This window comes from Carassius gibelio, chromosome B13, assembly GCF_023724105.1.
Source record: "Carassius gibelio isolate Cgi1373 ecotype wild population from Czech Republic chromosome B13, carGib1.2-hapl.c, whole genome shotgun sequence".
In the NCBI taxonomy this organism is placed as follows: Eukaryota; Metazoa; Chordata; class Actinopteri; order Cypriniformes; family Cyprinidae; genus Carassius; species Carassius gibelio.
In genome coordinates this window covers 10432608-10455781 of record NC_068408.1, presented here as the reverse complement: position 1 = coordinate 10455781, position 23174 = coordinate 10432608, and the positions used below count along the sequence as shown (strand labels likewise).

The 23174-nt window shown below is 36.9% G+C and overlaps 2 protein-coding genes across 3 annotated transcripts; one reads left to right on the top strand and one right to left on the bottom strand.

Annotated features, from left to right (window-relative positions):
• Nucleotides 1-360: 360 nt before the first annotated feature.
• rbm25a (RNA binding motif protein 25a) lies at nucleotides 361-17278 on the bottom strand. 2 transcript variants are annotated; one of them, XM_052572079.1, is made up of 18 exons: nucleotides 16859-17278; nucleotides 12658-12766; nucleotides 12522-12571; nucleotides 12006-12179; nucleotides 11490-11547; nucleotides 9969-10129; nucleotides 9219-9407; nucleotides 8960-9043; nucleotides 5563-5798; nucleotides 4728-4839; nucleotides 4339-4428; nucleotides 3772-3845; nucleotides 3388-3538; nucleotides 2938-3313; nucleotides 1896-2203; nucleotides 1660-1758; nucleotides 1531-1578; nucleotides 361-1179 (listed from the first exon to the last, which is right to left on the bottom strand). In XM_052572079.1, exons 1-18 carry the CDS (start codon nucleotides 16862-16864, stop codon nucleotides 1087-1089), a joined length of 2418 nt encoding a protein of 805 aa, XP_052428039.1. In that variant the 5' UTR covers nucleotides 16865-17278; the 3' UTR covers nucleotides 361-1086. The 2 variants fall into 2 exon arrangements, with proteins under 2 accessions (XP_052428039.1, XP_052428040.1); XM_052572080.1 differs by lacking the exon at nucleotides 16859-17278 and adding an exon at nucleotides 13004-13180.
• Nucleotides 15288-21831, top strand: LOC127969918 (arginase, non-hepatic 1-like). Its single transcript, XM_052572081.1, has 8 exons — nucleotides 15288-15699; nucleotides 15792-15864; nucleotides 18981-19155; nucleotides 19545-19704; nucleotides 19879-19973; nucleotides 20289-20393; nucleotides 20682-20818; nucleotides 20899-21831. Exons 1-8 carry the CDS (start codon nucleotides 15589-15591, stop codon nucleotides 21084-21086), a joined length of 1044 nt encoding a protein of 347 aa, XP_052428041.1. The 5' UTR covers nucleotides 15288-15588; the 3' UTR covers nucleotides 21087-21831.
• Nucleotides 21832-23174: the final 1343 nt, after the last annotated feature.

Below are 23174 nucleotides of genomic sequence, written 5' to 3'. Positions count from 1 at the left end.
AAGGACAAACCCATTAATGGAACTGCAAGATTCAAAAAGAAAAAAAAAAGTAGTTTCTGCTAGGCAAAAAATACATTAATTAATTAATAAATCATATAAAACAAACATGACATGAATATTTCTTTGTCCAGAGAACAAAAGGTATTTTAGTATCTGAACCTTTGACTTAAAATCTAGTTAACCTGTGACAACTTGCCCTAGTCTGCCCAATTCACCAAAGCACTGGTTTGTTTAGCATTAACCATCAAGTCATAAAAATACATTATATAATGTCAATTGTTTTCGTGGACTCCTGTGATCAGCAACGATTTCAATCTGAGAACTGTAAAAGCAAAAAGATAAAAGTAGCAACAGAAGTGGTTCTAGTTTAGAAAATCAGACATTTTAATATTTCAAAGTCATATCAATCACCATGGAAACAAACCTTCAGATGGGCTGGTCTGTGCAAAATACACCACATTCAAAACCACTGCTGCAAAACCAGACAAACCTGGAGAAAATCCCATATCTCCACAGGTATGGCTTCATTCATCTTGTTTACAATGAAATATTTAATCCTATTTTAAATATTCAAACATTGTTTGTTTGTATAATAATACAGCACAAAAAATCATCATACTTTCCTGTAATGAGGCAGGTAGACAGTAAAATCTAACTGAGTTCACTCAAATAATAAAAGGAATAAAATGTAAGCTTTTTAAAACTGGTTGTGTTTAAATTGGAGACTGAAAATAATTAAATAAAACCTACAACTAAGTCAAATGAAAAACAGCCAGACAAACTTGTCTCCCCATTTAATCTGGGTATGAAAGAAGCTTTCGACTTTTACATGGTTTTGGCAATGCAGTCAGACCATCATACACACGTACACACACACACACCAGTGTGCACATGCACACTAACATTCATACACTCGTTCGCACCAGTAGCTGTGCAGTTAGTCCTCGGGAGTATATAGGAAGAGTTGAAGTGCATCAGTCTGTGGTGCTCATCCACCATACTTTAATTTAAAGGCTCTAAAAGCAGGAGTGAAGCCAGATTCACTTCATCCTCTCTCCTGCTTGTTTCTATCACTCTCAGTTCATGTTATTTCACCAGGCCGATTTTCTTGGCCTCGGTTTCATAGATCAGAAGCCTCCACATTTTCACTATAAACACTTCTGCTTCCTCATCCAGTACCTGTAAGAAACACACTCATGACTATCCACACAGTGAAGGGGTGAATCTAACATTAACATGTCCAGGTCATAATTCAAAATGAAAATAATTTTTTCTACAAAATGCTTAATTGTAATGAGAAATGTGCTTAATTGTTTTGAAAATAAATATTATATTTGACTTGTATAATACAATATATTCTAAATATCATAGTCTACTGTATAATATAATATAATATAATATAATATAATATAATATAATATAATTAGGGTGAAATGTGATACTGAAATGACAGGTTTTGTGAGATTCACCCAATATTATTTTTAAGGAGCATGTGCAAATATCAATCCACTTTTAAAATGTGCTATTTACCATGGCAACATCATCCAGAATTCCATCTGGTGTGCTGTGAGCCATGACCTAAAACGAGACAAAACACATTAATACAAAGAATGGAAAACAGACAATATTCCCACTAAGATACAGAGAGAGAAAAAAAACCTTTGAACAAACAAAGTCAACTAGTGTGGCTTCCTCTTCTCCAATGTATTCTATGATTTTCTTATTGATCCAGGGGCGGATCCTCCTGTCCATCAATGTCTGTGTGGGCAAAAGAGTCGTCAATACATTACATGCACACACATATACATAAACTGTTCAATATAAGCCACGATATACAAATAAACAGACATTTAAAGCAGTCAGACTAATAGCTTGTCTAATAGCTTTTCTCTCACTGTGTCCACCATGTTCCAGTCCAGTGGATAATTAAACAGCTCTTGTTTGACTGTGGGAATTTTCTCAATCAGACTCTTGATATGCTTTCGTTTCTCTTCTGTGTTTACACCAGGCCGTGACCCTGGGACCTCTGCTCCATCTAGGCTAAGGCCTCCCCTCTCATCCTCACTGTAGTCCAGAGGTACAAGCTTCCTCTTTTTGGGTGCTTCCTCCGCCTCCTCCTCATCAAACTTATTAAAGACACTGTCCACCGCAGCAAGAGCCTTTCGTCTTCCTGCCTGGGGCAATTTAGGACTGCCTGCAGCACCTGAGAGACAAAAAGCAGTTTAAAACTTTCGATGGAAAGGAGAAGAAAAAAATCTAAATACTGAGTATCTTATCAATGTACACTACCATTCAAAATTTAGAGACGGTAAGATTATCGTTTTGTTTTTAAAAGAAAGTCTCCTTTGCTCACCAAGGCTGTATTTATTTGATCAAAAATACAGTAAAAACTAAAATATTGTGAAATATAATATTTGTTCCAATTTTAACTGTTTTCTATTTAAGTAATTTTGTTTCAGGATTTTTTGATGAGAGTTCAAAAGAACAGAATTGATTTGAAATAGAAACCATTTGTAACATTATAAATGTTTCTACTGTCAAATTCGATCAATAATGCATCCTTGCTGTATTAATGTCTTTAAAAAAATAAAAGACTCCAAACCTTTGAATGGTGGTGTAAATAAAAATAGACTAAAAAAATCAGGATAAACAGACAAGACAGACAGATAGATAGAATTATGAAAAATTTAAGGATGAAATTATCTTAATAAAAAAATCTGAAATGAGTTGTTCAGTGGTTCACGTTGAAGTAACTACAATTGAGATTTAAATGTTTAAAACAAGGGTCAGGGGTCAATCTCAACCATAATAATAAAGTAATTCCTATATTCATATTCCTGTGTAAGAAATGCCTCACTAACTCTGAATTTGTTGCACATCAGCTCCAATGTTTTTGTCAAATCCTTACAGAAAAAATCATTCGAGCAACACACAAACCTAGTTTGAGACTGAGGCCTATTTTAGGCCTGAGCTCTTCTGTGGGCGGGGCCTCATGTGAAGTGTTCTCATGCAAGGTGACGGCGTGTGGTGATTCGCTGCCAGGTGTGAGGGGCGTGGCATTGCCACTGGCTGAAGAGATGGAGGGCGCCGTTGGAACAGGCCTGAGTGTGGGCTTCAAGCATGGCTTGACCTCTCGGTCATCATCGTCTTCCTCTACGTCTTCCTCTTGGTCTGTGATGTTATTGTCTGAGGAGTACGCCTCTTGCTCCACATCTTCTTTTCTCTGATGCTCCTCATGGGAGATGTGCAGCACCTCCTCGCTCTGCTCTTGCTTTAAAGGAGGCTGCCGCTGTTTCTCAGCCTCCTGCTCTATCTTTAAGGCAAAAAACAAAGTTAGACACACAGACGCAAGCGAACGCAGACATAAAAACACACACACATTCGCACCCTCTGAAGTTCAGCATCAGGGTCTGGGTGTCCTTCTGCTAGGAGTCTCTGTCTGATCTCCTCCAACTCATCTTTCTCTCTTTTTCTGTCCCTCTCATCTATTTCCATCTCTTTCTCTCTATCTCTCAATCGCTTCTGCAATGCACTGCCCCTGAGAGAGACAAAAAGAGAGCAAGACAAGATTTATAGACAGGGCGAAATAATGTATTTGAACACAGTAGAATATATGGGGTTTTGGTCAACTATGGTCTCATAAAATGATCAATTAAAAATACTTATATTTTGAGACCGTTTTCATAATCTTGAAGGGTAAAAACTACATTCCTGTTATTCAAGTACCTTGACATGTAAGTATTTGAATCATTTGACTGGGTTTGTTTGTACCTGTAGTATTTGGGATCATCTCTGTCATCATCATAATCCTCCAGAAACTCTTTCAGGCGCTTGGCTTCTTTAGTCTGCAGGCAATAAAAGTCTTTTATTGGAATAATTTTCTCTTGGAACTAATTAGGGCCAAGACATATATTGATGAATTTGTAGCCATTAAGTTTCCTTCAGAGTGTGTCATTAGACTAATTTCCTTCCTTGTACTATGAATCAAAAATATGACACAAAAAGTTCAGATAAAAAGATGGCGAAAATGTTTTAGTAAAAATATATGTACACTACCGTTCAATGGCTTGGGTACAGAATTGTTTTTTTAATAAATTTATATTTTATATTCAGCAATAATGCATTAAATTGAAATAAAAGTTTAAAAAGTTACAGTAAAGACATGTATAATCATATTACTTCTTGCATTAAGCAGTTTAAATCTATTCGGCTGCTTGAAATTATGGTGCGTCCAACTGAGGAGAAAAAAAAAAATGCATAGCAAAAAAAGGTTTTTACCTTTATGATCATGTGTATAAATAGACTGATTGCTAATAGTTTTTATAAATGTATTCTCACCATCTCTCTCTGCCTTTCCTCTTCCCTCTCCGTTTCTTTACTGTAATCCCTTGCTTTTTTCCTCTCTCTGATCTCCCAGTTCTTCAGGCGCTGTAAAAGACAATCACATTATCGGTTACAAGCACAGATCCGTTTGTCCTGCATTTGAGAAATAAGAAAGTGCAGATGATCTAGAAGCACGACACTACAGAGCAACAGAGATAGAAGCAGGGCTCTGGAATGGCACAAATTTTCTTTCACCAGCCTTTCGGCACATTTATCAACCAAAACCTCATACATTAGTTTAACATGACCATTTAGAGTAGATCAGATTTTTAAAGTGCAAAGAGCAAGGAAATCCATGATGTTCCATTATAATCATCTAACACAGTACATTTCTGATTCCAAACCTCCTGATAGGCTGCTTCTTTGTCACGCAGCTTCCTCTCCAGTTTCCGTCGTTCGTACGCCTCCTCCTCATCTTCCTCACGCTCTCGTTTCTTCTCTTCTCGACTCTTCTCCCTTCAAAACACAATGCGCCCACACACAACATTTATTCTGTACATTAGAAACTAGCAATTAAATTGCTTACAGAAGATAAAAAAAACACTAGGGAAAGATTCTAGCTGAACATCTTAAAAATATCTAAAATTTCTACTTTAGATGACTAAACCCCATGAAATGAAATATTACAAATATTAACTTTATCTTACACCTTTTTTTCCATATTTTATAATCTTTTATTTAATATAAAATACATTATATTAATAATTTATTATGGACAGTTTTTGTTTTATTCACTCTTTTCATTCTTACTTTTAAAATTGTTGTATTACTTTTAATTATTTATAAAATTCAGTTTTGTGTGTTCTGCACATTATGTCATATTAAGCAATATTAGAAAGACTACTTGAAAGGTGCTATACAAATGAAGTTATTTTCATTTGTTTTTCCCAGATGCCCATACATTTCAAATGTGTATACAGCTGAACTTTCATTAGGACAGACATGCACTAAAAGCCACAAAATAATTCTGATTCTGTGATGTATTTTTAAATAACATAGAACGGTTTTCACTACAAATGAATTAGGTTTTTTCCCCAAGTGAAAAAGGAAATAATAAAAAAAAAAGAAAGAAAGAAAATCTTGCACACTGTCATAGTTTGCACAACTTTATTAAGCAATATTCTGGTCAAAGTTTTGTTCAGGTAAAGAATACAGATGCTTGTACAGATTCATACACACCTCGATCTGCTTCTGTCTTTACTGCGATCACGACTTCTCTCTTTCACCCGCTCTTTCTCCTTCGTTCGTTCTCGCTCTTTCTCTCGCTCCTTTTCTCTCTCCTTCTGTCTCTCTCTCTCCCGCTCCTTCTCTCTCTCCCGATCACGTCGTTCTTTCTCTCGCTCTCTCTCTTTGTCTCTTTCTCTCCTCTCTTTTTCAGTCTGCTCCCGTTCTCTCTCCTTCTCCTCCTCTAGTTTCTGCAGGGTTCCGGTGGGGAAAGAGAGATATTAGTTCATGTAAGTGTGAGAACACACACATAGAAGAAGGGCAAAGTTCCAGAATCTCCCTGGAAACAGAAAGAGTTTCAATAATGAAGCCAGTGTCTCAGTATGGTGAAAGTCTCATGATTTCAACACTTACACTCAAATAGATATTCCTCTCCCACATAAAGTTTCATCCTTCTACACATGATTTTGGAGAAAACCATGAAAAAAAAGCAAATAATTTTCATGGCAGGATAAAGAAGCCACCCTCCACTACAGAGGCTTTCTATATGAATGATTTGAAGAGACTACACAGTTGCCTGTGGTAGATATCTCTTTGTGCTCAGAGATGGTTTCATTGCCAGGCCTTTAAAAGAGGAAGGGTGGGTTAGTTCACATATATACACAATTACTTAAACATACTCACTACCAGAATTGCTCTGATACTAAAATAAATCAATATTTAAATTAATCTGTAGTCTGTACCAATATGAGTATAATATCAATTTCATTGCAACAGCAAAAGCAAATATATTTTATAAATTCACTGTGTTCAAACGTTTGGGGCTGGTGAGACTAATGTGTTCTCTAAAAAAGAAATTGTGTGGATATATGTATTATCTGTCAAATCGATTAACCACAATTAATCACGTTTAAAATAAAAGTTTGTGTTAACACATTATGTGTGTGAACTGTGTATATTTATGTTTATATAAATGCATACACATACATGTATATATGTAAAGAATACATGTAACATTTATATTTATGTATAACAGAAATCATATGTATGTATGTATGTATATATACACACATTTAAATATACACAGCACACACATATATTGTGTACACAAACTTATTTTGGAAGTGATTAATCGCAATTAATTAATCTTGACATCATTTTATATATATATTAATTTGGACAGTAAAAATATGAATATAATAAAGAAAAAGAAAAAGGACAGCAGTGATTGATAAATAATAACAAAATAATGCGCCTCAACAGATCTATTTGGCTGCATTTACACTTCAAAGGTATTCTTTGTCCATTCCTTTAAGACTAACTGATCCTTTACATGAATACCTGACCAAGACGTGACCGTTCAGACAAATGAACCTGTCACAGTCAGACAGGTCTGGGGTCCCAAATTGACTGACACTGCACTTCATGCTAGTATCGAACTTGTACATCCATACTCCAAACAAACTCTGCGTATTTCTCTTATAATTCAACATCAGATTTTAAAGCGATGTTCATTACTTCCAATCACGGATCTTTTTTTTAATCGGTTTTGCAGAGATCCGTAAAACACTGCATCATCCAAATACATTCACTTTGGCAAATTGAATGAAATCAGAGAGGTGGAATCTCACCCAAGAGTCGTCTTCTGTTGTCCCTCAGGCCTCAGTCGCCCAACAAATACAAACAAATATAAATACAGTCGCTGACCATGCAGAGACAGAGGTAACAGAAAACAACAATAGCTAGTTTCAAATAGCTATGGCAATAGAAACGATATTGTTTGCTTTAGGGAATGATTGATGAGGACAAGAACTCTCTGCTCCGAATGGTGAACGCTGTCAAAAGAGAGGAACTGCAAGAAAAAAAAAAGGGGGGGGGGGGGGGGGGGGGTGACCATAAAAGAGCATGACCAAAAGATATGTACAAAAAAAGTGGGATTTAAAAGGTGGGGGACTTATGCTGAAATTTAGTGAGCCAAAAAAATTTATATGCAAAGTATATTTTTAGTGAACTTACCTCTCAATAAACAATGACAACTAGTTTAGACATTAGCTTTTATATTATTATTTTTATATCTCCTATTTTGAAGGGGTGGGGGGGGTCATAGATAATACCTTTTATTAATCTTTTTTCCACTTATACATTTAAATAGACTGTCAATACCCTTTTTCTACCCTCGCACTGACCCTTAGGGCTATTTTACTTCTGTCTCTGAAGTTATTCGTTTGTGGTCAGGTTCAATATAGTTTTAAGTCTCAATAAGATGGAATTAAATTGTTAAACAATTAGAGATCAAGGAAAATTTGATTCCTATTAATATGACTGCCTTAAATACACAGATAAGAGCAAATTCTTTTTAGATAACATATCAGAGTTGTACTGTATTATTGTATTAAATGTGATGTAGTAAAAAAAATCAACAGATAGAAACAGAGAGAAAGAGGGAATGGGACAAGAAAGAAATATGACTTCTTACCTGAGGACTCTTCAGCTTTGTGCGTGCTGTGGAAGGGCGCCCCCCTCAGACTGCAGTGAAAAATACTGCAGTGGTTATTCAGTACTGCATTTCTCACCAAAACCACGCTTTTACACAGAGGACTCACAAAGGTTCACTGAGCTCTGCCCACACAACTCCTTCCAAAAATATGGTTTATTGAGCAACTTCTGCTGAACGCACACACTCAGGATTACAGTTTGTCTCCTGAGATCAAGACATCAAAGTGTGTTACATTTCAGCTGGTCTTTTTAACACTACCGCATCCTCAGAGCCACATTTCTGAGATCAAGAGCCAGTTGCACCTTTGCGGATCCTCCAGAAGGGGGCGCCCAAGATATGAAGAATAGAAAAGGAAGCTCATACTTACATCCTCTATTCCAGCAACTTTTTCCAAAGCTCTGAGATTCATCTTGCTTTAGTCACCATATGACCTCTACCGTAATGTTGGGGTTTAATGAACAGATTAGCTTTAGAGGGAGGTTTACAGATCGTTCATGCACTTTTTGTGTGGTAAATCTAGCCTGAACTGGTCCTGCCCATCTGCTGCCATTGTTGCCACTCAGAGAAACAATCTATGAGGCTTCAGCCATCTCTTTTCTATAATCATTCTTTCAGAGAACAGCTTCTAAAGTTGTTATCTGACAAATCTTTGGCTTGGATGCTGCTAGATGAAATAACACAAACAAAAGAGGCCTTATTTCTAATAAACGTGTTGTTTCTTGGATTTAAAAAATTGCCTAAAATGGGCAGGATATCTCAGATTCCTACAGATTTATTTGTGTGAAGTTACTTTACTGAGGTGTAGTTTCAGTTATAATAATGTGAGAGTTTAGAGTACTCTAGATGTGGCCGTCTTCAGTCCACAGACTAGGCTAAGAAAAGGAGAAAGGAAAAAAAAAGAAAGTACCCTGTTACCTTGTGTGTGTCTCTGAATTTGCTTATCTCTCTGGAAATCAGGTCTCGCTTGTCATCTTCCAGCTCCATGGCATTTATATCATCCTGGGGGACGGGGATAGCAAAACTGATTAGACCATTAGAGCAGATCAATTAAATCTTAATAAATGACCTGTAAGATGTATCATAAGATACATCATACAAAGTAAAAGTTAAATAAAAAATTTCCCAGTATTTCAGTTAAGTCATTATGACACGGCAGCTAGGTCAGGAAAAATACCTCCTTCTTCTCTTTACGTTTCTTGCGTTGATGGCCTTCAGCGTCCTGTGAGGAGGCTGAGAGCTCGCTGGAGTATTCCCGGATCAGACCGTCTATGGCACCTTTCACCATCTGATCACGCCGCTTCATCTCCTCGTCCAGAAGCTCTTCCTCCTCTTCATCTTTAGCCTCTTCTCCAGTCTGACGAGCCTACAAAGGGAATATGTTTTTGTATGTGACAGACAGTTATCATGGTTTACAAACTCCTTTTAAACTAGGACGTTCTCTGAGAATGACATGCACCAACAAACTCTTTACATCAATGAAACAGGTAAGAAGCATTCACATGAAAGATGTGTCTATATTGATGTGGAGTACACTACTATTTAACAGTTTAGAATGTAATGTTTTTTTTTATTCTCTTATGTCTGAAAGTATATTTTGCATAACACTTCATTTACTTAAACAAAAATACATTGAAAACAGTAATAAAGTTAAATATTATTTACATTTATGTTTTAATAGATTTTAAATACGGTATATAATTTATTCCTGTGACATCAGCAGCCATTATTCAAGTCTTCAGTGTCACATGATCCTTCAGTAATTTACAGTACATTTACATTTATTCATTTAGCAGATGCTTTTATCCAAAGCGACTTACAAATGAGGACAGTGGAAGCAATCAAAAACAACAAAGAGAGCAATGATATATGTGCTATAACAAGTCTCAGTTAGGTTAACATAGAACACGTGTTTTTTTTGGTGTACCCCATTTTGTCTCCTCTGACTGGCCTTCCAGGTATCCAGCTGAGCTTTGGTCTTTGCGTCCACTTTCACAAGTAACTTCTTGTCACCCACTTGCAGCTCATGAAGCAGTCGGAGAGCTCTCAGCGTGGACTCAGGCTCTTTGTACTCACAGAAACCAAAAGCTGCACATAAAAAAAACAACATAAAAATTCATGAAGTTCAAAACATTGGGCCAGACAGTTGCGACAGATGACACAAATTTAGGCAGCTAAAGGTCTTCTTTTTAAACATATTCCTGTTTGCCTGAGACAGCCCATGTTATCAAATAATAGCAAAATCCTGTATAGAGATCCTAAAAAAAATCTAAACTGCTGGGCCTAAAGAAGTCAAACTAAATTAAAAATATCAAGTAAAAAAAATGCATTGCTAGAACTTAGACATTAGGTATTAGGTAATGCAATATATCACGGTAATGAATATGCATGAAATTGTTATCGTGGGTACTTCGAAATACGTAAATTATTATATATTACAAATTTTGAATTTGGAATGCATTTTACAAATAATTTTCCTATCAACTGGTAAAAATGCACAACGCCGCTGTATGCTGCTTGAAAGAGTGTGTGCTCTGATGTAAACAAGCATGCATGAGAAGCACATGGAGGAACACCTGAGAGACACACTGAATGAAAGCACATTCACTCTCTGACAGCAGATGACGCTAAACTGCAGAACATGCAGCAGTTATGCTGGAAACCCCATAAATAAAGCAACTTTGCTACTTTCTAAAATGTATTTAAATAGATTTAAATAGCCATTCATCATGATTTTCATCACAGTGCCAAATAATTTAGCATTTGGACTCATTCATTTTCAAACTTATTTTTATTTTAATCTGGACTACAACATGCCTTAGATATCGTTTGAAAGTGTTTTGATTCTTTATTGTTAATTTACACTTTACATTAGGGCTTCATTAGTTAACTTTAGTTAATTCATTAGTTAACATAAACTGCCAATGAAAAACTCTTCTGTACATTCATTAATCTTAGGTATTCCAATATTTAATAACACAATGTTAAAATCTAAAGCTGCAACTGTATTATTTAATGAGCTAACTGAGATTAATAACTTCTGTAGCAAATGTAGCTATTGCTCATTGTGAATGTTAATGGTTAACTAATGAGGTCTTATTGTAAAGTGATACCTATCTGTCTTTATAGTTCTTTTGCACTTTAATCTTTGTAAAACTTTTAACTTTATATATATTTCTGTATTGCTTTATTGTATTTAAATGTTAAGTTATTTTAGTTATAAGAAAAAGGTATTTAACCTGTTATACTGTATTGTGACCACTTTTTTAACTAAATTTCAATACCGTGATAATACCATATACTGTGATAAAAGCATTAGCAATTAACAGGAAAATGTGATACCGGCATATCCCTACTAGAACTTACCAATAGCATCTTTGTCAATAACAGTGGACTACAAAAGACTGACACACTATGCACTGATGATTATTATAGTCTTTCTTTATACCTTGCAGTTTTCCAGAAGCCCCCTGGACTCTTTTCCAGCTGAGGACTAAACCACATTTCTGCAGAAGAGAGGAAAAAGTATTTTGTGACAAGCTGACAATGAAAACATTCTAGCTAACATAACACAAACATTCCCATGAACATCAGGTCAAATAAAGAACGTGTTAATCAACTTACAGGGAATATTTAAATTCTGTCCTTATTTACTTATTTACCCTTATATTGCTCAAAACTCGCATCACTTTCATTTATCTTCAAAAACAACAGTGAAGATATTTTTTTTAATCAGCGCACACACATAAAGCACATCAATCAGCAACAAACCTCATTGGTTCTCATGCGTCAAGCAAATCAGTTTGAACTTTCGTTTACCACTGATGTGCTCTATGACATAAGAGTGAGTAAAAGATGACAGAATTTTATTTCTGGAGAGAACGAATTCTATTCATATAATTTGTCTAAAAGATTCAATATTACTGTGCAGATAAAAGATTTAGAATAAATTCCAAACACTCACCGCCAACAACTGCCGCACCAACATGTCAGAGGCCTTTTCTGAGATGTTTCCCACAAACACTGTGGTGGTCGGTCCTGTGTTGTTTCCCGTACCTTCCTCCGAGTCCTTGTTACGGGTGCCAATGAAGTCCTTAGGCAGCTTCTGAACCATTGGCACTGCAGTTTGTACCAAAACCTGCAGCATATTTCAGGAAAAAACAGTAAAGTACAACTGCACAGAGGATAATAACTGAAACACAAACGGTCTGACAGATCCTTGCATCTGCATTTGGATGCATAACAGGCTTGCATGCTTATTATTTTAAATGGTCAGCAATAAAGCACCAGAAATTCTGATATGTTCTCTGTATTTAGGATCTGTGTATAGTGCATAGCCTACAATCATTACACATATGGCACATAGTAAAACCTGGTTTTCTTGGAAATATTCCAGGAAATTATTCTCAGGCTGGTAACAGGGTTAATATTCAAAACTAATGAAGGAAACCAAAATAAACTTCTTTTTTTTTTTGCATACCCCTGGAGGAGTCGTCATCATTCCCACAGGGACTTGGATTATCGGATTTGCTAAGGAAAACATTCCAATAAACAAATATTAAGAACTTCAATGTCAATATATATGAATGTACATATTTCTTATCTCCATGACGTACCTGGAGGAACAGTGGTGGGAAACCCAGCAAACTGTGTGGGGGAGATGCCAGGGGGCAACTGGGCCATCTGGTTCAGATGAGGGAATGACATGTCTGCTGATACACCGATCTGTCAGGGAGATGTATATCAGTTTCAAAGAGCGTTTGGTCATACAAAATCATGTTCATCAAAATCAAAATCATCTTAACTGATTTCACCCTGGGTATAATATGAATTATACGAATCAACATCCATTGCATCCACAACAAATCTATATATTACATTATACCCTAATTGAACAAGGAGGCCGGCTGGAAAATAAATATGTTTTCTCTGAATTTCCAATATTATTTGATTAGGACTCACCAAATCCGATTTTTGTATCAACTCTGCTAAAAATAAGAAGACCTCCTATCGGCTACAGGAATGGATATATAACGCCTCGTTCAGTAAAATATTTAATGTTACTCTTATGATTTGGTCATGCGTTCCTCTGATAATAAAGAGCATCCATAGAAAATCCCAAAAAAATATCGTCAGCGACAAGAATGGCAATTCAGCGTGAAACTTATGGTAAAGATGGGCGGGGCTTAGTGAGCTAGAATGGCTGAAGGGTTAACAAATGTCAGATTGAAAATTCGTTTAAATTAATTATTTTATTTTAATACCGTTTTTAGATTGATAATGGGCTCAGTATAATAAAAACATCCGGAGATTTGAATGTGATCGAATTGAGAACTCTGCATGTTGAGCCAGCATGCGCCCCCTAGAGGAATTTAACTTTTCTGCATAGACATAAATACTAAATACATTCCGCCCAACGAAAAAATATCTCCGGAAATGCTTTGATATGCAGCAAACAACATTACATTAATGCTACAGCGCCACCAACCGTCCAGCTGACTTTCTTTTTGCAGAAAAAAAGTATACTATTTAAAAAGTGCAATAATATCGCCCGAATAATGCATTACCAAGGCAGTCTGACATAAACACAAATTCATCATGACATGAAATACAAAATATGGTCATGTAACTATGTCATATGAATGAATGTGATAGCAGGAACCATGTAAAAAAATAAAAAAATAAAAATACCACCAGATGGAGCCAAAGTACAGAGAAATATGCCTCCATTTACAAATCGCTCTTTCTATATATCCTCCAGAGAACCGGGGGGGGAGTGAATTTAGTAATTTTTTTAGAGCATAAAACAATATATAAAAATAACATTTTTGAAAAATTATATTTTATTCACATGCTATGTCTTTGGTTGAGGACCGAGGACTATAGGACTTGAATAGACATGAAATGGCAAAAACAATTAGATTTTAGAAAAATCACCCATCAATTTTTTTTAATACCAAACATTGTAGAAGTTTATGCATTTAGCAGACACTTTTATCCAATGCGACTTACGGTTCATTTAGGCTAACATTTTTTACCTAACATGTGTTCCCTGGGAATTGAAACCGCAACCTTGTGCTGCTAATGCAATGCTCTACCACTTGGGCCACAGGAACAATGTATAATCATATGTCATGTAAGATATAAGAAAATTATTTGATAAAACATGATACTTTATGCAATATTAATTTTACGTTGCTGAGGTGTTTTTTTCATGTTACCATACTGTACTCCCAAAAGGAGCATAGTATGGGTGTTGGGTTTTTTTTCTCCTCACTTTCCTAATGTTATGCTGAATTTGTTCCTCAATTCCCTGTCTTCCTGTTCTATCTACCCCATTGTATGTATGTTGTTTATGTATAGACAGGTTGATGGCTAATTTCGCTGGTACTTGTAACTAGTGACAATAAAGGGCTACTACTATGTGTGTACAATTTCCACAAACTGGGTTTCCCATTAAACACATTATCTATACACTGCACTTAACTTGCGTATTAATGTGCTGTTGGGACAGCATGTTGGAAAAAAAAGTGTAATAATAGGAGTAATTATTGGCCAGCCATTTTTAAAGACCAAGGAGAGGGAGTAACTTCCTAATGTTTGATATCTCTGAAAAGCTCAGAATGTGTTTGTACAGGACATCCAGACTTAAAACTGTGACATGTGAGGTCTTAAAGAAATTCCCTAAAATAGAATGTCTACTACAGAGACAAAAACTCCATAGCTGGGAGGTTTTTTTATATATTCTTTATTACAGATGAGTGATTAGCTAAACTGATCAACCAATATATCTTAATGAATTATGTTTGAATATGTAGTTATGTTTATAAATCACCTCTTTGCATTTGCTAGTGCATATAAACCCTGAAATTAGGCCAGCGTTGTCAACAACTAGCTTCACCTCATCACAACGGTATTCCAGACATTTCTATAGAACATAAATATTCAGTCAAGTTGCCATGCTATGGACACTGGATCTGTTTTGATCCACTGTATGTGTAAGATGGGAATTTGTTGACGAGACATAAGGCAAGTCAAAAAACATATGCAGTCGGCAGTGCAGAGATGGAAATTTCCAACACCACATAAAAGGCACCCCATCTCTCACGCCACTCATGCGGCCAAAGCCACCCTCATCGAAACAAACCCACGCAGGCGGAGCTTCTGATTGGCTGGAAGGGAGGTGTGTCATCGGGTGTGACGCAGGTTTGTCTGCTCTATGAATAGAAAAACGTGGTTCACGCCCGTTCACGCCGCACTGAGCGGACGAGGCTCTCTAAAACAATTGGATGCTGGAGGACTGTTAGATTTTGGGGGGCAGTCTTGAGATTTCACCCAAAGCGTGTGGCTTTGAGCTCTACCTCCCGCTATTCACCAACTCATGAATATGAATTAAGTGGCAGACTTAAAGAAAAACGTCGTTGCAGATTCAACAGCCAGTCTTGAGCCAGAAGAGTAGAAGCCACATCGGGCAACAGACTATTCATTTGCGAAAACCTTCCACTGAGTTTTTGCATTTTATTTCAGACCTCTCCTGTTGAGTCAGCATGGCCTTGAGAGGACCACTGTCTAGATTACTGAGATCCACGCTGAGTTCCTCCCAGCAGAACCGGTCGCAATCTGTTGCCATTTTGGGAGCTCCGTTTTCCAAAGGACAGGTAAGAGATTTAGATTTATCTAGTTAGAACTCTCATAAACGCACTGATGTATGATTTAGTGATATGACGGTATTTGTACGATTTTCACTCAGAAAAGGAGAGGGGTGGAACATGGACCCAAAGCCATCCGGGATGCAGGCTTGGTGGAGAGACTTTCAAATCTCGGTAAGTACATAAGTATTTATGGATCTCTCTAAATATAGGTAGATAACGTTACTTATAGATTTTTAAGACTCTAAATACTTCGAGGGGAAAATTACATAAATTTATATTTATACATTATACATATATAAATTTATATAATTACATAAATGTATATATATTATATATATATATATATTGTGTGTGTGTATACTCTCAAGGGATAATCAAAGGAATAATTCAAATATGAAAATTCTGTCATCATGGATGTATCCTCCAAAGGATGGGAACTGACCGCTTAAGTAACCATTCACTTATTGCATCATTTTTCGATGCATTGAAAGTTGAATGATAACCAAGTGAGGTTGTCATCCTGCTTATTAAATAATTTTGTATAGAAGCCGTGCATGTTTGAAACAAGAAGTTAAATCTATTAGACTTTAACTAAGCGTGACCATTTTCGTTTTTCGGAGGTGAACTATCTCTTTAAATACATTAGTGGCGGGCGCTGAATTGTTACATCATCCAACGGTCCAAACGTGAATTAATTTACAATGACACTTCACAATCTGTTTTACGTAGCAATTCTAGTTTGGCTGTAGTATTTTATGACTGGAATACTGTAAGTGAAAGCGTTACGGTCAGTGAATAAATTGTGAATGTTGTCTGTCCGCAGTGAGAGAGAAAAGGAGGGTAGATTACAGTATGTTGGCGAGTCACTGCTGTTCCTCCACACATTCAGAGAAGCTATGAGACGACCTGCCGAGGCACATAACAATAGGGTATTATCATTCACAGTAGACTTTAGTGGAGATGGCGCAGTAGGGAACTTGCATAATGTAGCAAGCGCATTTATTCAAAGTAGTGTTTAATTCAGGAACGATATACGGGCCCATTCGCACAGAACGCAACTCTGAATTTCATTACGCTGCTTTTACATTGTCTTTTTCTAGGCAAACGGCTTTCAACTGTTAAATGATGTGTCTCTGGAACTAAAATTTCAAGTATTTTATCTTACCTGCATCTTGCGTTCAGTGATCACATGGTTTTATAGAACAACACCGAGGTACATTAGTTAGAAGTGAAACAAGATTTCCTCAGAAAGAGTGCGCAAAGACGAGATAACAGAAAGAGATTAGAGAGGGGGGTCATATGTTTAATGGATTTATTAATTTTTGTGCCATTACGATTGTAGTGAGAATACCGTTTCAGATGAGCTGACTCAAGCTGCAGACATGTAGAGAAAAAAAGATGTGTAGTAATGCTGGCAGATTGTTTTTTTTGCGTCGCTCCAGCTTGTCAGAAATGAATTTGATGAATATGGGATTTCTGTTGTGGATTAACCACTGCCTGTAAACCCTGTAACAAAAGCCCCGAGACGGGTGGCTTCAAATTACAGGAGAACATTCGTGGTATTTCATTACAAGTTTCCATAATTAATTATTTCTTATGAACTAAATAAACAATGAATGTGTCATGCATTATTTTTGTCCTCATGGAAAGAATGAGGTGGAAAGGAAAAAAACTTTCTCTGTCTACAGTAGTCACGACGACAGCAATGTTAAGGGCAGAATGCAAAAGAGAAGAACAGAATACAAAAATCAGAATACAAAACAGCGTTTATTTCTTTCAGTTATAATAATTCATGCATTAAAAGGACATGTATTCGAAATATTCTATTCCACAAACGACCATAGTTTTCCCTCAGTATAATTATTATTATTATACATAACCCACAGTGTTTATATTGATATGCTAAAATTTCACTTAATTTTTTTGAGGTGTATCTGTCCGTGCCATTGACTGTAAAAAAGCACGCGAGCATCCACATTACCGTCACGCCTAACGGCTACTGCTTTTACAAATAGTAATAATTAAATAACAGAAAAGAAGGCGTAATTCGTAGTCATCACATTCCATAATTACTAGTTGGAATGTGCAAGTCACTTCGTCAGTCTCGCCTGCAGTCAGTCAGTCAGCTGTTAATCACATTAACATCGAGCAGAGCGCAGGCTTGCTTTACGTAACTCCTCGTTCTCCGTGTAATGCGATAGTTACTGCTATCTTAAGCTTGAGATTTTTTCCGTCGGCGGTTGTGAACGAATGACTTATGACACAACCTCGAAGACCCCGTTTCACCTTAGCTGTGGAGGATTTTGCCGTATTATCTCTGAAAATGGGGCACTGTGTGTGTGTGTGTGTGTGTGTGTTATGTGTTTTGTTGCATAAGCTTTTTTTTTTTTTTTTACAGCAGTTTTATTGGGATTTTTTATATTTATATATATACACACGCACAACCTAATTATGCAATGATTATTTACTTTAACATCACTTTAGCAGGAGCTTAGCAGGCATCACGTGTTTCTAGTTGTGAAAATAACCATAGCACCTTATATGGCAAGCATTCTAGACCAAACTAAATCAGCGCTTAGCTTATCCAATGCAACAAATATAGATATGTCTTGCTCTCTTCACCAACTGTTGGTTGTAAATGTCTTGCATATCATGTCAAGGCGTTCCACACCCACAAAATGAAGAAAAAAAATGGTTGAGCAAAAAACTGCACATGAACCTGAAGTTTTCAAATGCAGTTAAGTCAACACAAACTTACTTAACCCTGACCTCTGTCTTAGCTTATGACGATCATCCATCATGCTTCTATCAAGGCCAACTCCTTTATTTCCTCATTGTTTGCTTGTACATCTAGTATTTTAAATACACATATTAAACTTTAACCTGGCCACAGTGTTCACATCTATTCCTGTTAAGAGGCCACTAGATGGTATGCAAGTCCATCATTGGTCATTTAAAATCTGATGAGTAATTCAACACTGTCACGAAGTCACCGCGGCTGGTCTGGTTCTGTCATCCTGGGCCCCATCAGCTGTTTAGACCTTCATCAGTGTCCACCTATGGGGGTTCTTACCTACATTTCTATATGACATTACATGGTCAGATTCATGCTGGGATTCGGTGACACATCTGTGACCTGTCAACCAAACAGTCTTCGAAAGAAGCATGTGCTTGGTCAGAGTAGGCAGAAAGGTTGGAAGCTTTAAGACCAATGTTCATATAAAATAGTCATGTGAAGAAAACCTTGATATGTCATTAGTTTATTTATATGTCCTGTCTTCTTGTAGACTACGCTGTGCATGATTTTGGAGACCTGACCTTCAAGCATCTGGAAAAAGATGAGCACTTCATGCACGTGCCGTTCCCACGCACAGTTGGACGTGCCAATCAGCTGCTGTCGGGAGCTGTGAGCGGTGCGGTGGGGGCAGGACATACCTGCATCATGCTGGGGGGAGACCATAGGTACACCATTTTCTTTCTTTATCTAAAGTTTAAAAAAAAATACAAAAATACACACAATTTTATCTACAAACCCTTTTATCTTGGTGTACATTTATGAGTGCTAATAATTAGTTACTTATTCCACTAGTCTTTCCATTTATGCTTTTTTGGCACAAGCACAAATGAATGTTGTAGCCCTCAGCTAAACTGAGTCCAGCTTTATGACTTGGTTTTTGAAAGGTGAAGGTTTTTCTTTAGACTCAAGAAGGAGTTTGTATTACCAGCTAGCTTTAATAAAAAAAATTCTGACGTATGAAAAAATTAAATGTAATCTAAAACAGTGTTGAAATTGTTCTATTAAAAGCCTAAATCATCAAACATTAACATTTGTAATGCTTTTGTCCCTGCAGCTTGGCGATTGGTTCAGTAGAAGGTCATGCTCAGCAGTGCCCTGACCTGTGTCTGATATGGGTGGACGCTCACGCAGATATCAACACTCCTCTGACGTCACCTTCTGGAAACCTCCACGGCCAGTCTGTAGCATTCTTACTCAAGGACCTGCAGAACAAGGTGATTAGCATTCATGCACAAAATTACGTCAACAGTTAAAAGAAATGTTGATATCATAGCATCTCTGACACGATTCCTCTTGCTTGTACATGAATTTTCCACCTACAAGTAATTTGGCTCCAGAAAACCATATAGAACTTCTAAATCCATTATCTTCTGCTTCCTTACCTGCAGATGCCAGAAGTTCCTGGATTTTCCTGGATGAAGCCCTTCCTGTCTGCCAGAGATCTGGTCTACATTGGCCTCAGAGATGTGGATCCAGGCGAGCAGTAAGCACTCTATGTTCTGTCATCCAGGATTTGGCACCTGTTGCCAGTTCTCTACATACTATGCTACTAAATCACCAAATGTGACCATCCATTGGCTATTTATAAAAGTGACATTACCTGTAACCACCAAGAGGGCACAAAATCAAATGTTTATGATGAAGTCAACATGAGACAGAGACTAAATCAGACACAATTAAGTGATGAATCCACTATAATGCTTAAACTATGTATGTGTATTGCTTATATAAAGAGATAGAGAAAACAGCATCACTTTTTTATTGTACTAACCAGTTTTGATTTATTGCCCTCTCTCAGTATAATCCTGAAGACCCTGGGAATCCAATATTTCTCCATGAGGGATATTGACAGAATGGGCATTCAGAGGGTAATGGAGGTCACTTTGGATCACCTCTTGGCAAGGTATAGTGATATTGCGAAAAACATACACACTTATTAACTAGTAGTGCTGCTTCTGTAAACAACCAGCAGCGAATTGCATGTTGCTGTTTATTCTCCATGTAGTCCTCCTGTGTGCTATTGAACTTTGTAAATGGGTCAGTGTAGTTTTCTGGAGAGCTCACAAGGGGCTTGTTTAATGTCATCTTTAAATACGATTTAGCACTTCTCTGTTTAATCTGTGTACACTACATCACAATCAAACAACTTATGTAATTGGTCACTGTTATTTTTATTTCATTTTTATATCAGGAAACAAAGGCCAATCCATCTCAGCTTTGACATTGATGCATTTGACCCGTCCCTGGCTCCCGCCACTGGAACTCCCGTTAATGGAGGATTGACCTATAGAGAGGGCATCTATGTAACAGAGGAGATCCATAACACAGGTACAGATTTTCACATAGCGGGTGACTTTGGAATTAAATAAATCCTATGATGCTAATATGTTTTGTTTCGTTCTACACAGGTTTACTCTCTGTTATGGATGTGGTTGAGGTGAATCCCACTCTAGGAGCGACACCTGAAGCTGTGGAGGCCACAACTAGCCTAGCTGTTGATGTCATCGCATCTGCTCTCGGACAGACACGTGAAGGTGCACACGTCGCCTTCCCAAAGATTCCAGAGCCAAAAGAGGACACCGAGCTGCGGCTTTAGAGTACAAGATATTCATCGAGGACTTTGACAAACTTTGCATTCCAAAGTCTAAAAGAACGACACTGAAGGGTTTGCAGAGACCGAGCACCAGACTAAAGATTTAATTTGAAGGTTACTGTAGTCTTGGTCAACAAAATTGTCACATCACTGGTGAAATGCTGCTATGAGCAGATGGGTGATGTTTATTTTATTATACCTACCACTAATTTTGCTTTGGCTAAAAAAGAGCTGAGATCTGGATATTTTTTTACATTTGTCAGCTGTTAAGGTATTAGCGGGTAACCCTGATTATTCTCTGGGATTTACTGCAGGAAAAAATTATCTAAAAGCAAGTGTGCTAAACATATTTTTTGCAGGCTGAGGTGACTCTTTACTGTGGTGGACTGATTGATTTTCCTTTAATTTGGAACATGTTTGCACTTTTGGACCAGAACTGTTTTTTATTGTATTTCTATGTTTGTTTGTTTTTGTATAGTAGGACTGCTTTTAATGGCTTATTTAATCCTACAGTTTTGGTTAGGTTGAACCTGAGTTATCTTTTTTAAATAGTGCATCTGAAGTAAGTTATTTTAGTAATTTTCATGTCTATTTAAATAAACCTTTGAAAAATCAAGTATGGATTCATTTTGTACACCTTTTCAGAGCTGAATTTACCACCAGTATCTTCTTAGGGAACGGTAGTTTGATTTGTCACATTTTTCTGTTTCATTAAAAATGTTTTGTTGCAATAAACAAATGTACTGGAGACAGACTCATCTTTATTCGTTAGATTGACAAATAATAACATTCACGAATAATCTTAAACCTAAAATAATTCTTAAATATAATCCAGAACTTCTTGTTTGTTAGTTCATATCCACCTGACAGAAACAATCGAATATTTATATGAAAATAAAAGATTTAATAACTGTCTGAGACATACATGGAACATATTTACAGTGGAAATAATTTAATAAGACATCGATTTATTTTATTTTTTCAGAAATAATGTCAAGTAAAGTGTAAAATTAATTCAGAACGAATTTTGGTTGTGGTTATACCGTGCCAGCAGAACAATGTTTTACAAAATAACTAAACAAAAAGCCTACATCACTGAGAACAGTAACCACTTGCAGTAAGAAATATTACAACAAAACTTTCTGAAGGTTACAGCGGTCAGAAATAAGGAAGTGTAGAGGGCCTTGTGTTGAGTGACTTCAGCGCAGGACATAGTTTCTCACACTGTGCTGGTGTGATCTTGGACCACTTTTCCAATCTTCCAGAGTGTGGTGAGTGTAGTGGGTTTCTTCGCCATAACTTTGTCACCAAACATTTCCCAGGCATTTTCAGTTGGGTTAAGATCAGGACTCATTATTTCAATCCTTTCAGCTTCACAGGACTGCTTTAGTCTGCATGAAAATTGCAGGCTGATTGGGTCATGAACGCAGAAAAGCCACAGGGGGTTCTGATAAGAATTTGCATTCTCTCTGCCCAAATCCTGCTGCAGAAAACATCCCCCAAACCATGACACTTCTTCAACCTTTCACTGACTTCTTTACACACTTTGGGTAAAGTCTTTTCCCAGTTTGGCACTGAACATAATGTTTCTAATCGGACCCAAATAAATAAATAAACTTGCTTTCATCACTGAAGTGAACTTTGGGCCATTGTCATCTGTCCATAAAGCATGCTCCCCAGCAAAGGTTAGTCTAGCCTTTTGATTCTTTCTGGTGAAGAAAGGTTTGGTCCCTGCAGAGTGAACTTTCGGTCTAAGTTCTCTTGAGACACTGTATGCCAAGACTGAATTGACAAGCAATTCCAGCTGCAGTGTTGAACCGATTCCCCACTGAGATTCTCTGCATTATCCTGTCCTCTCTTGCATTTGTCTTTCGTGGATGACATGCCTTTTTGAAGGACTTAAACGAGTTAGTTACATTATAAAAATGCAATATTCGAGAAATCAGAGATTTGGAATTGACCAACTTTTCTTGCTATATGGCTGTTATTGGCCTTCATATGGACAACCTGCTACAGAAGGCTTTAAATCAATTCAGAATGGCTCACCATTTTGCAAAGTCAGTAAAAACTGGAAAGCTAGGCTGCCAGTTA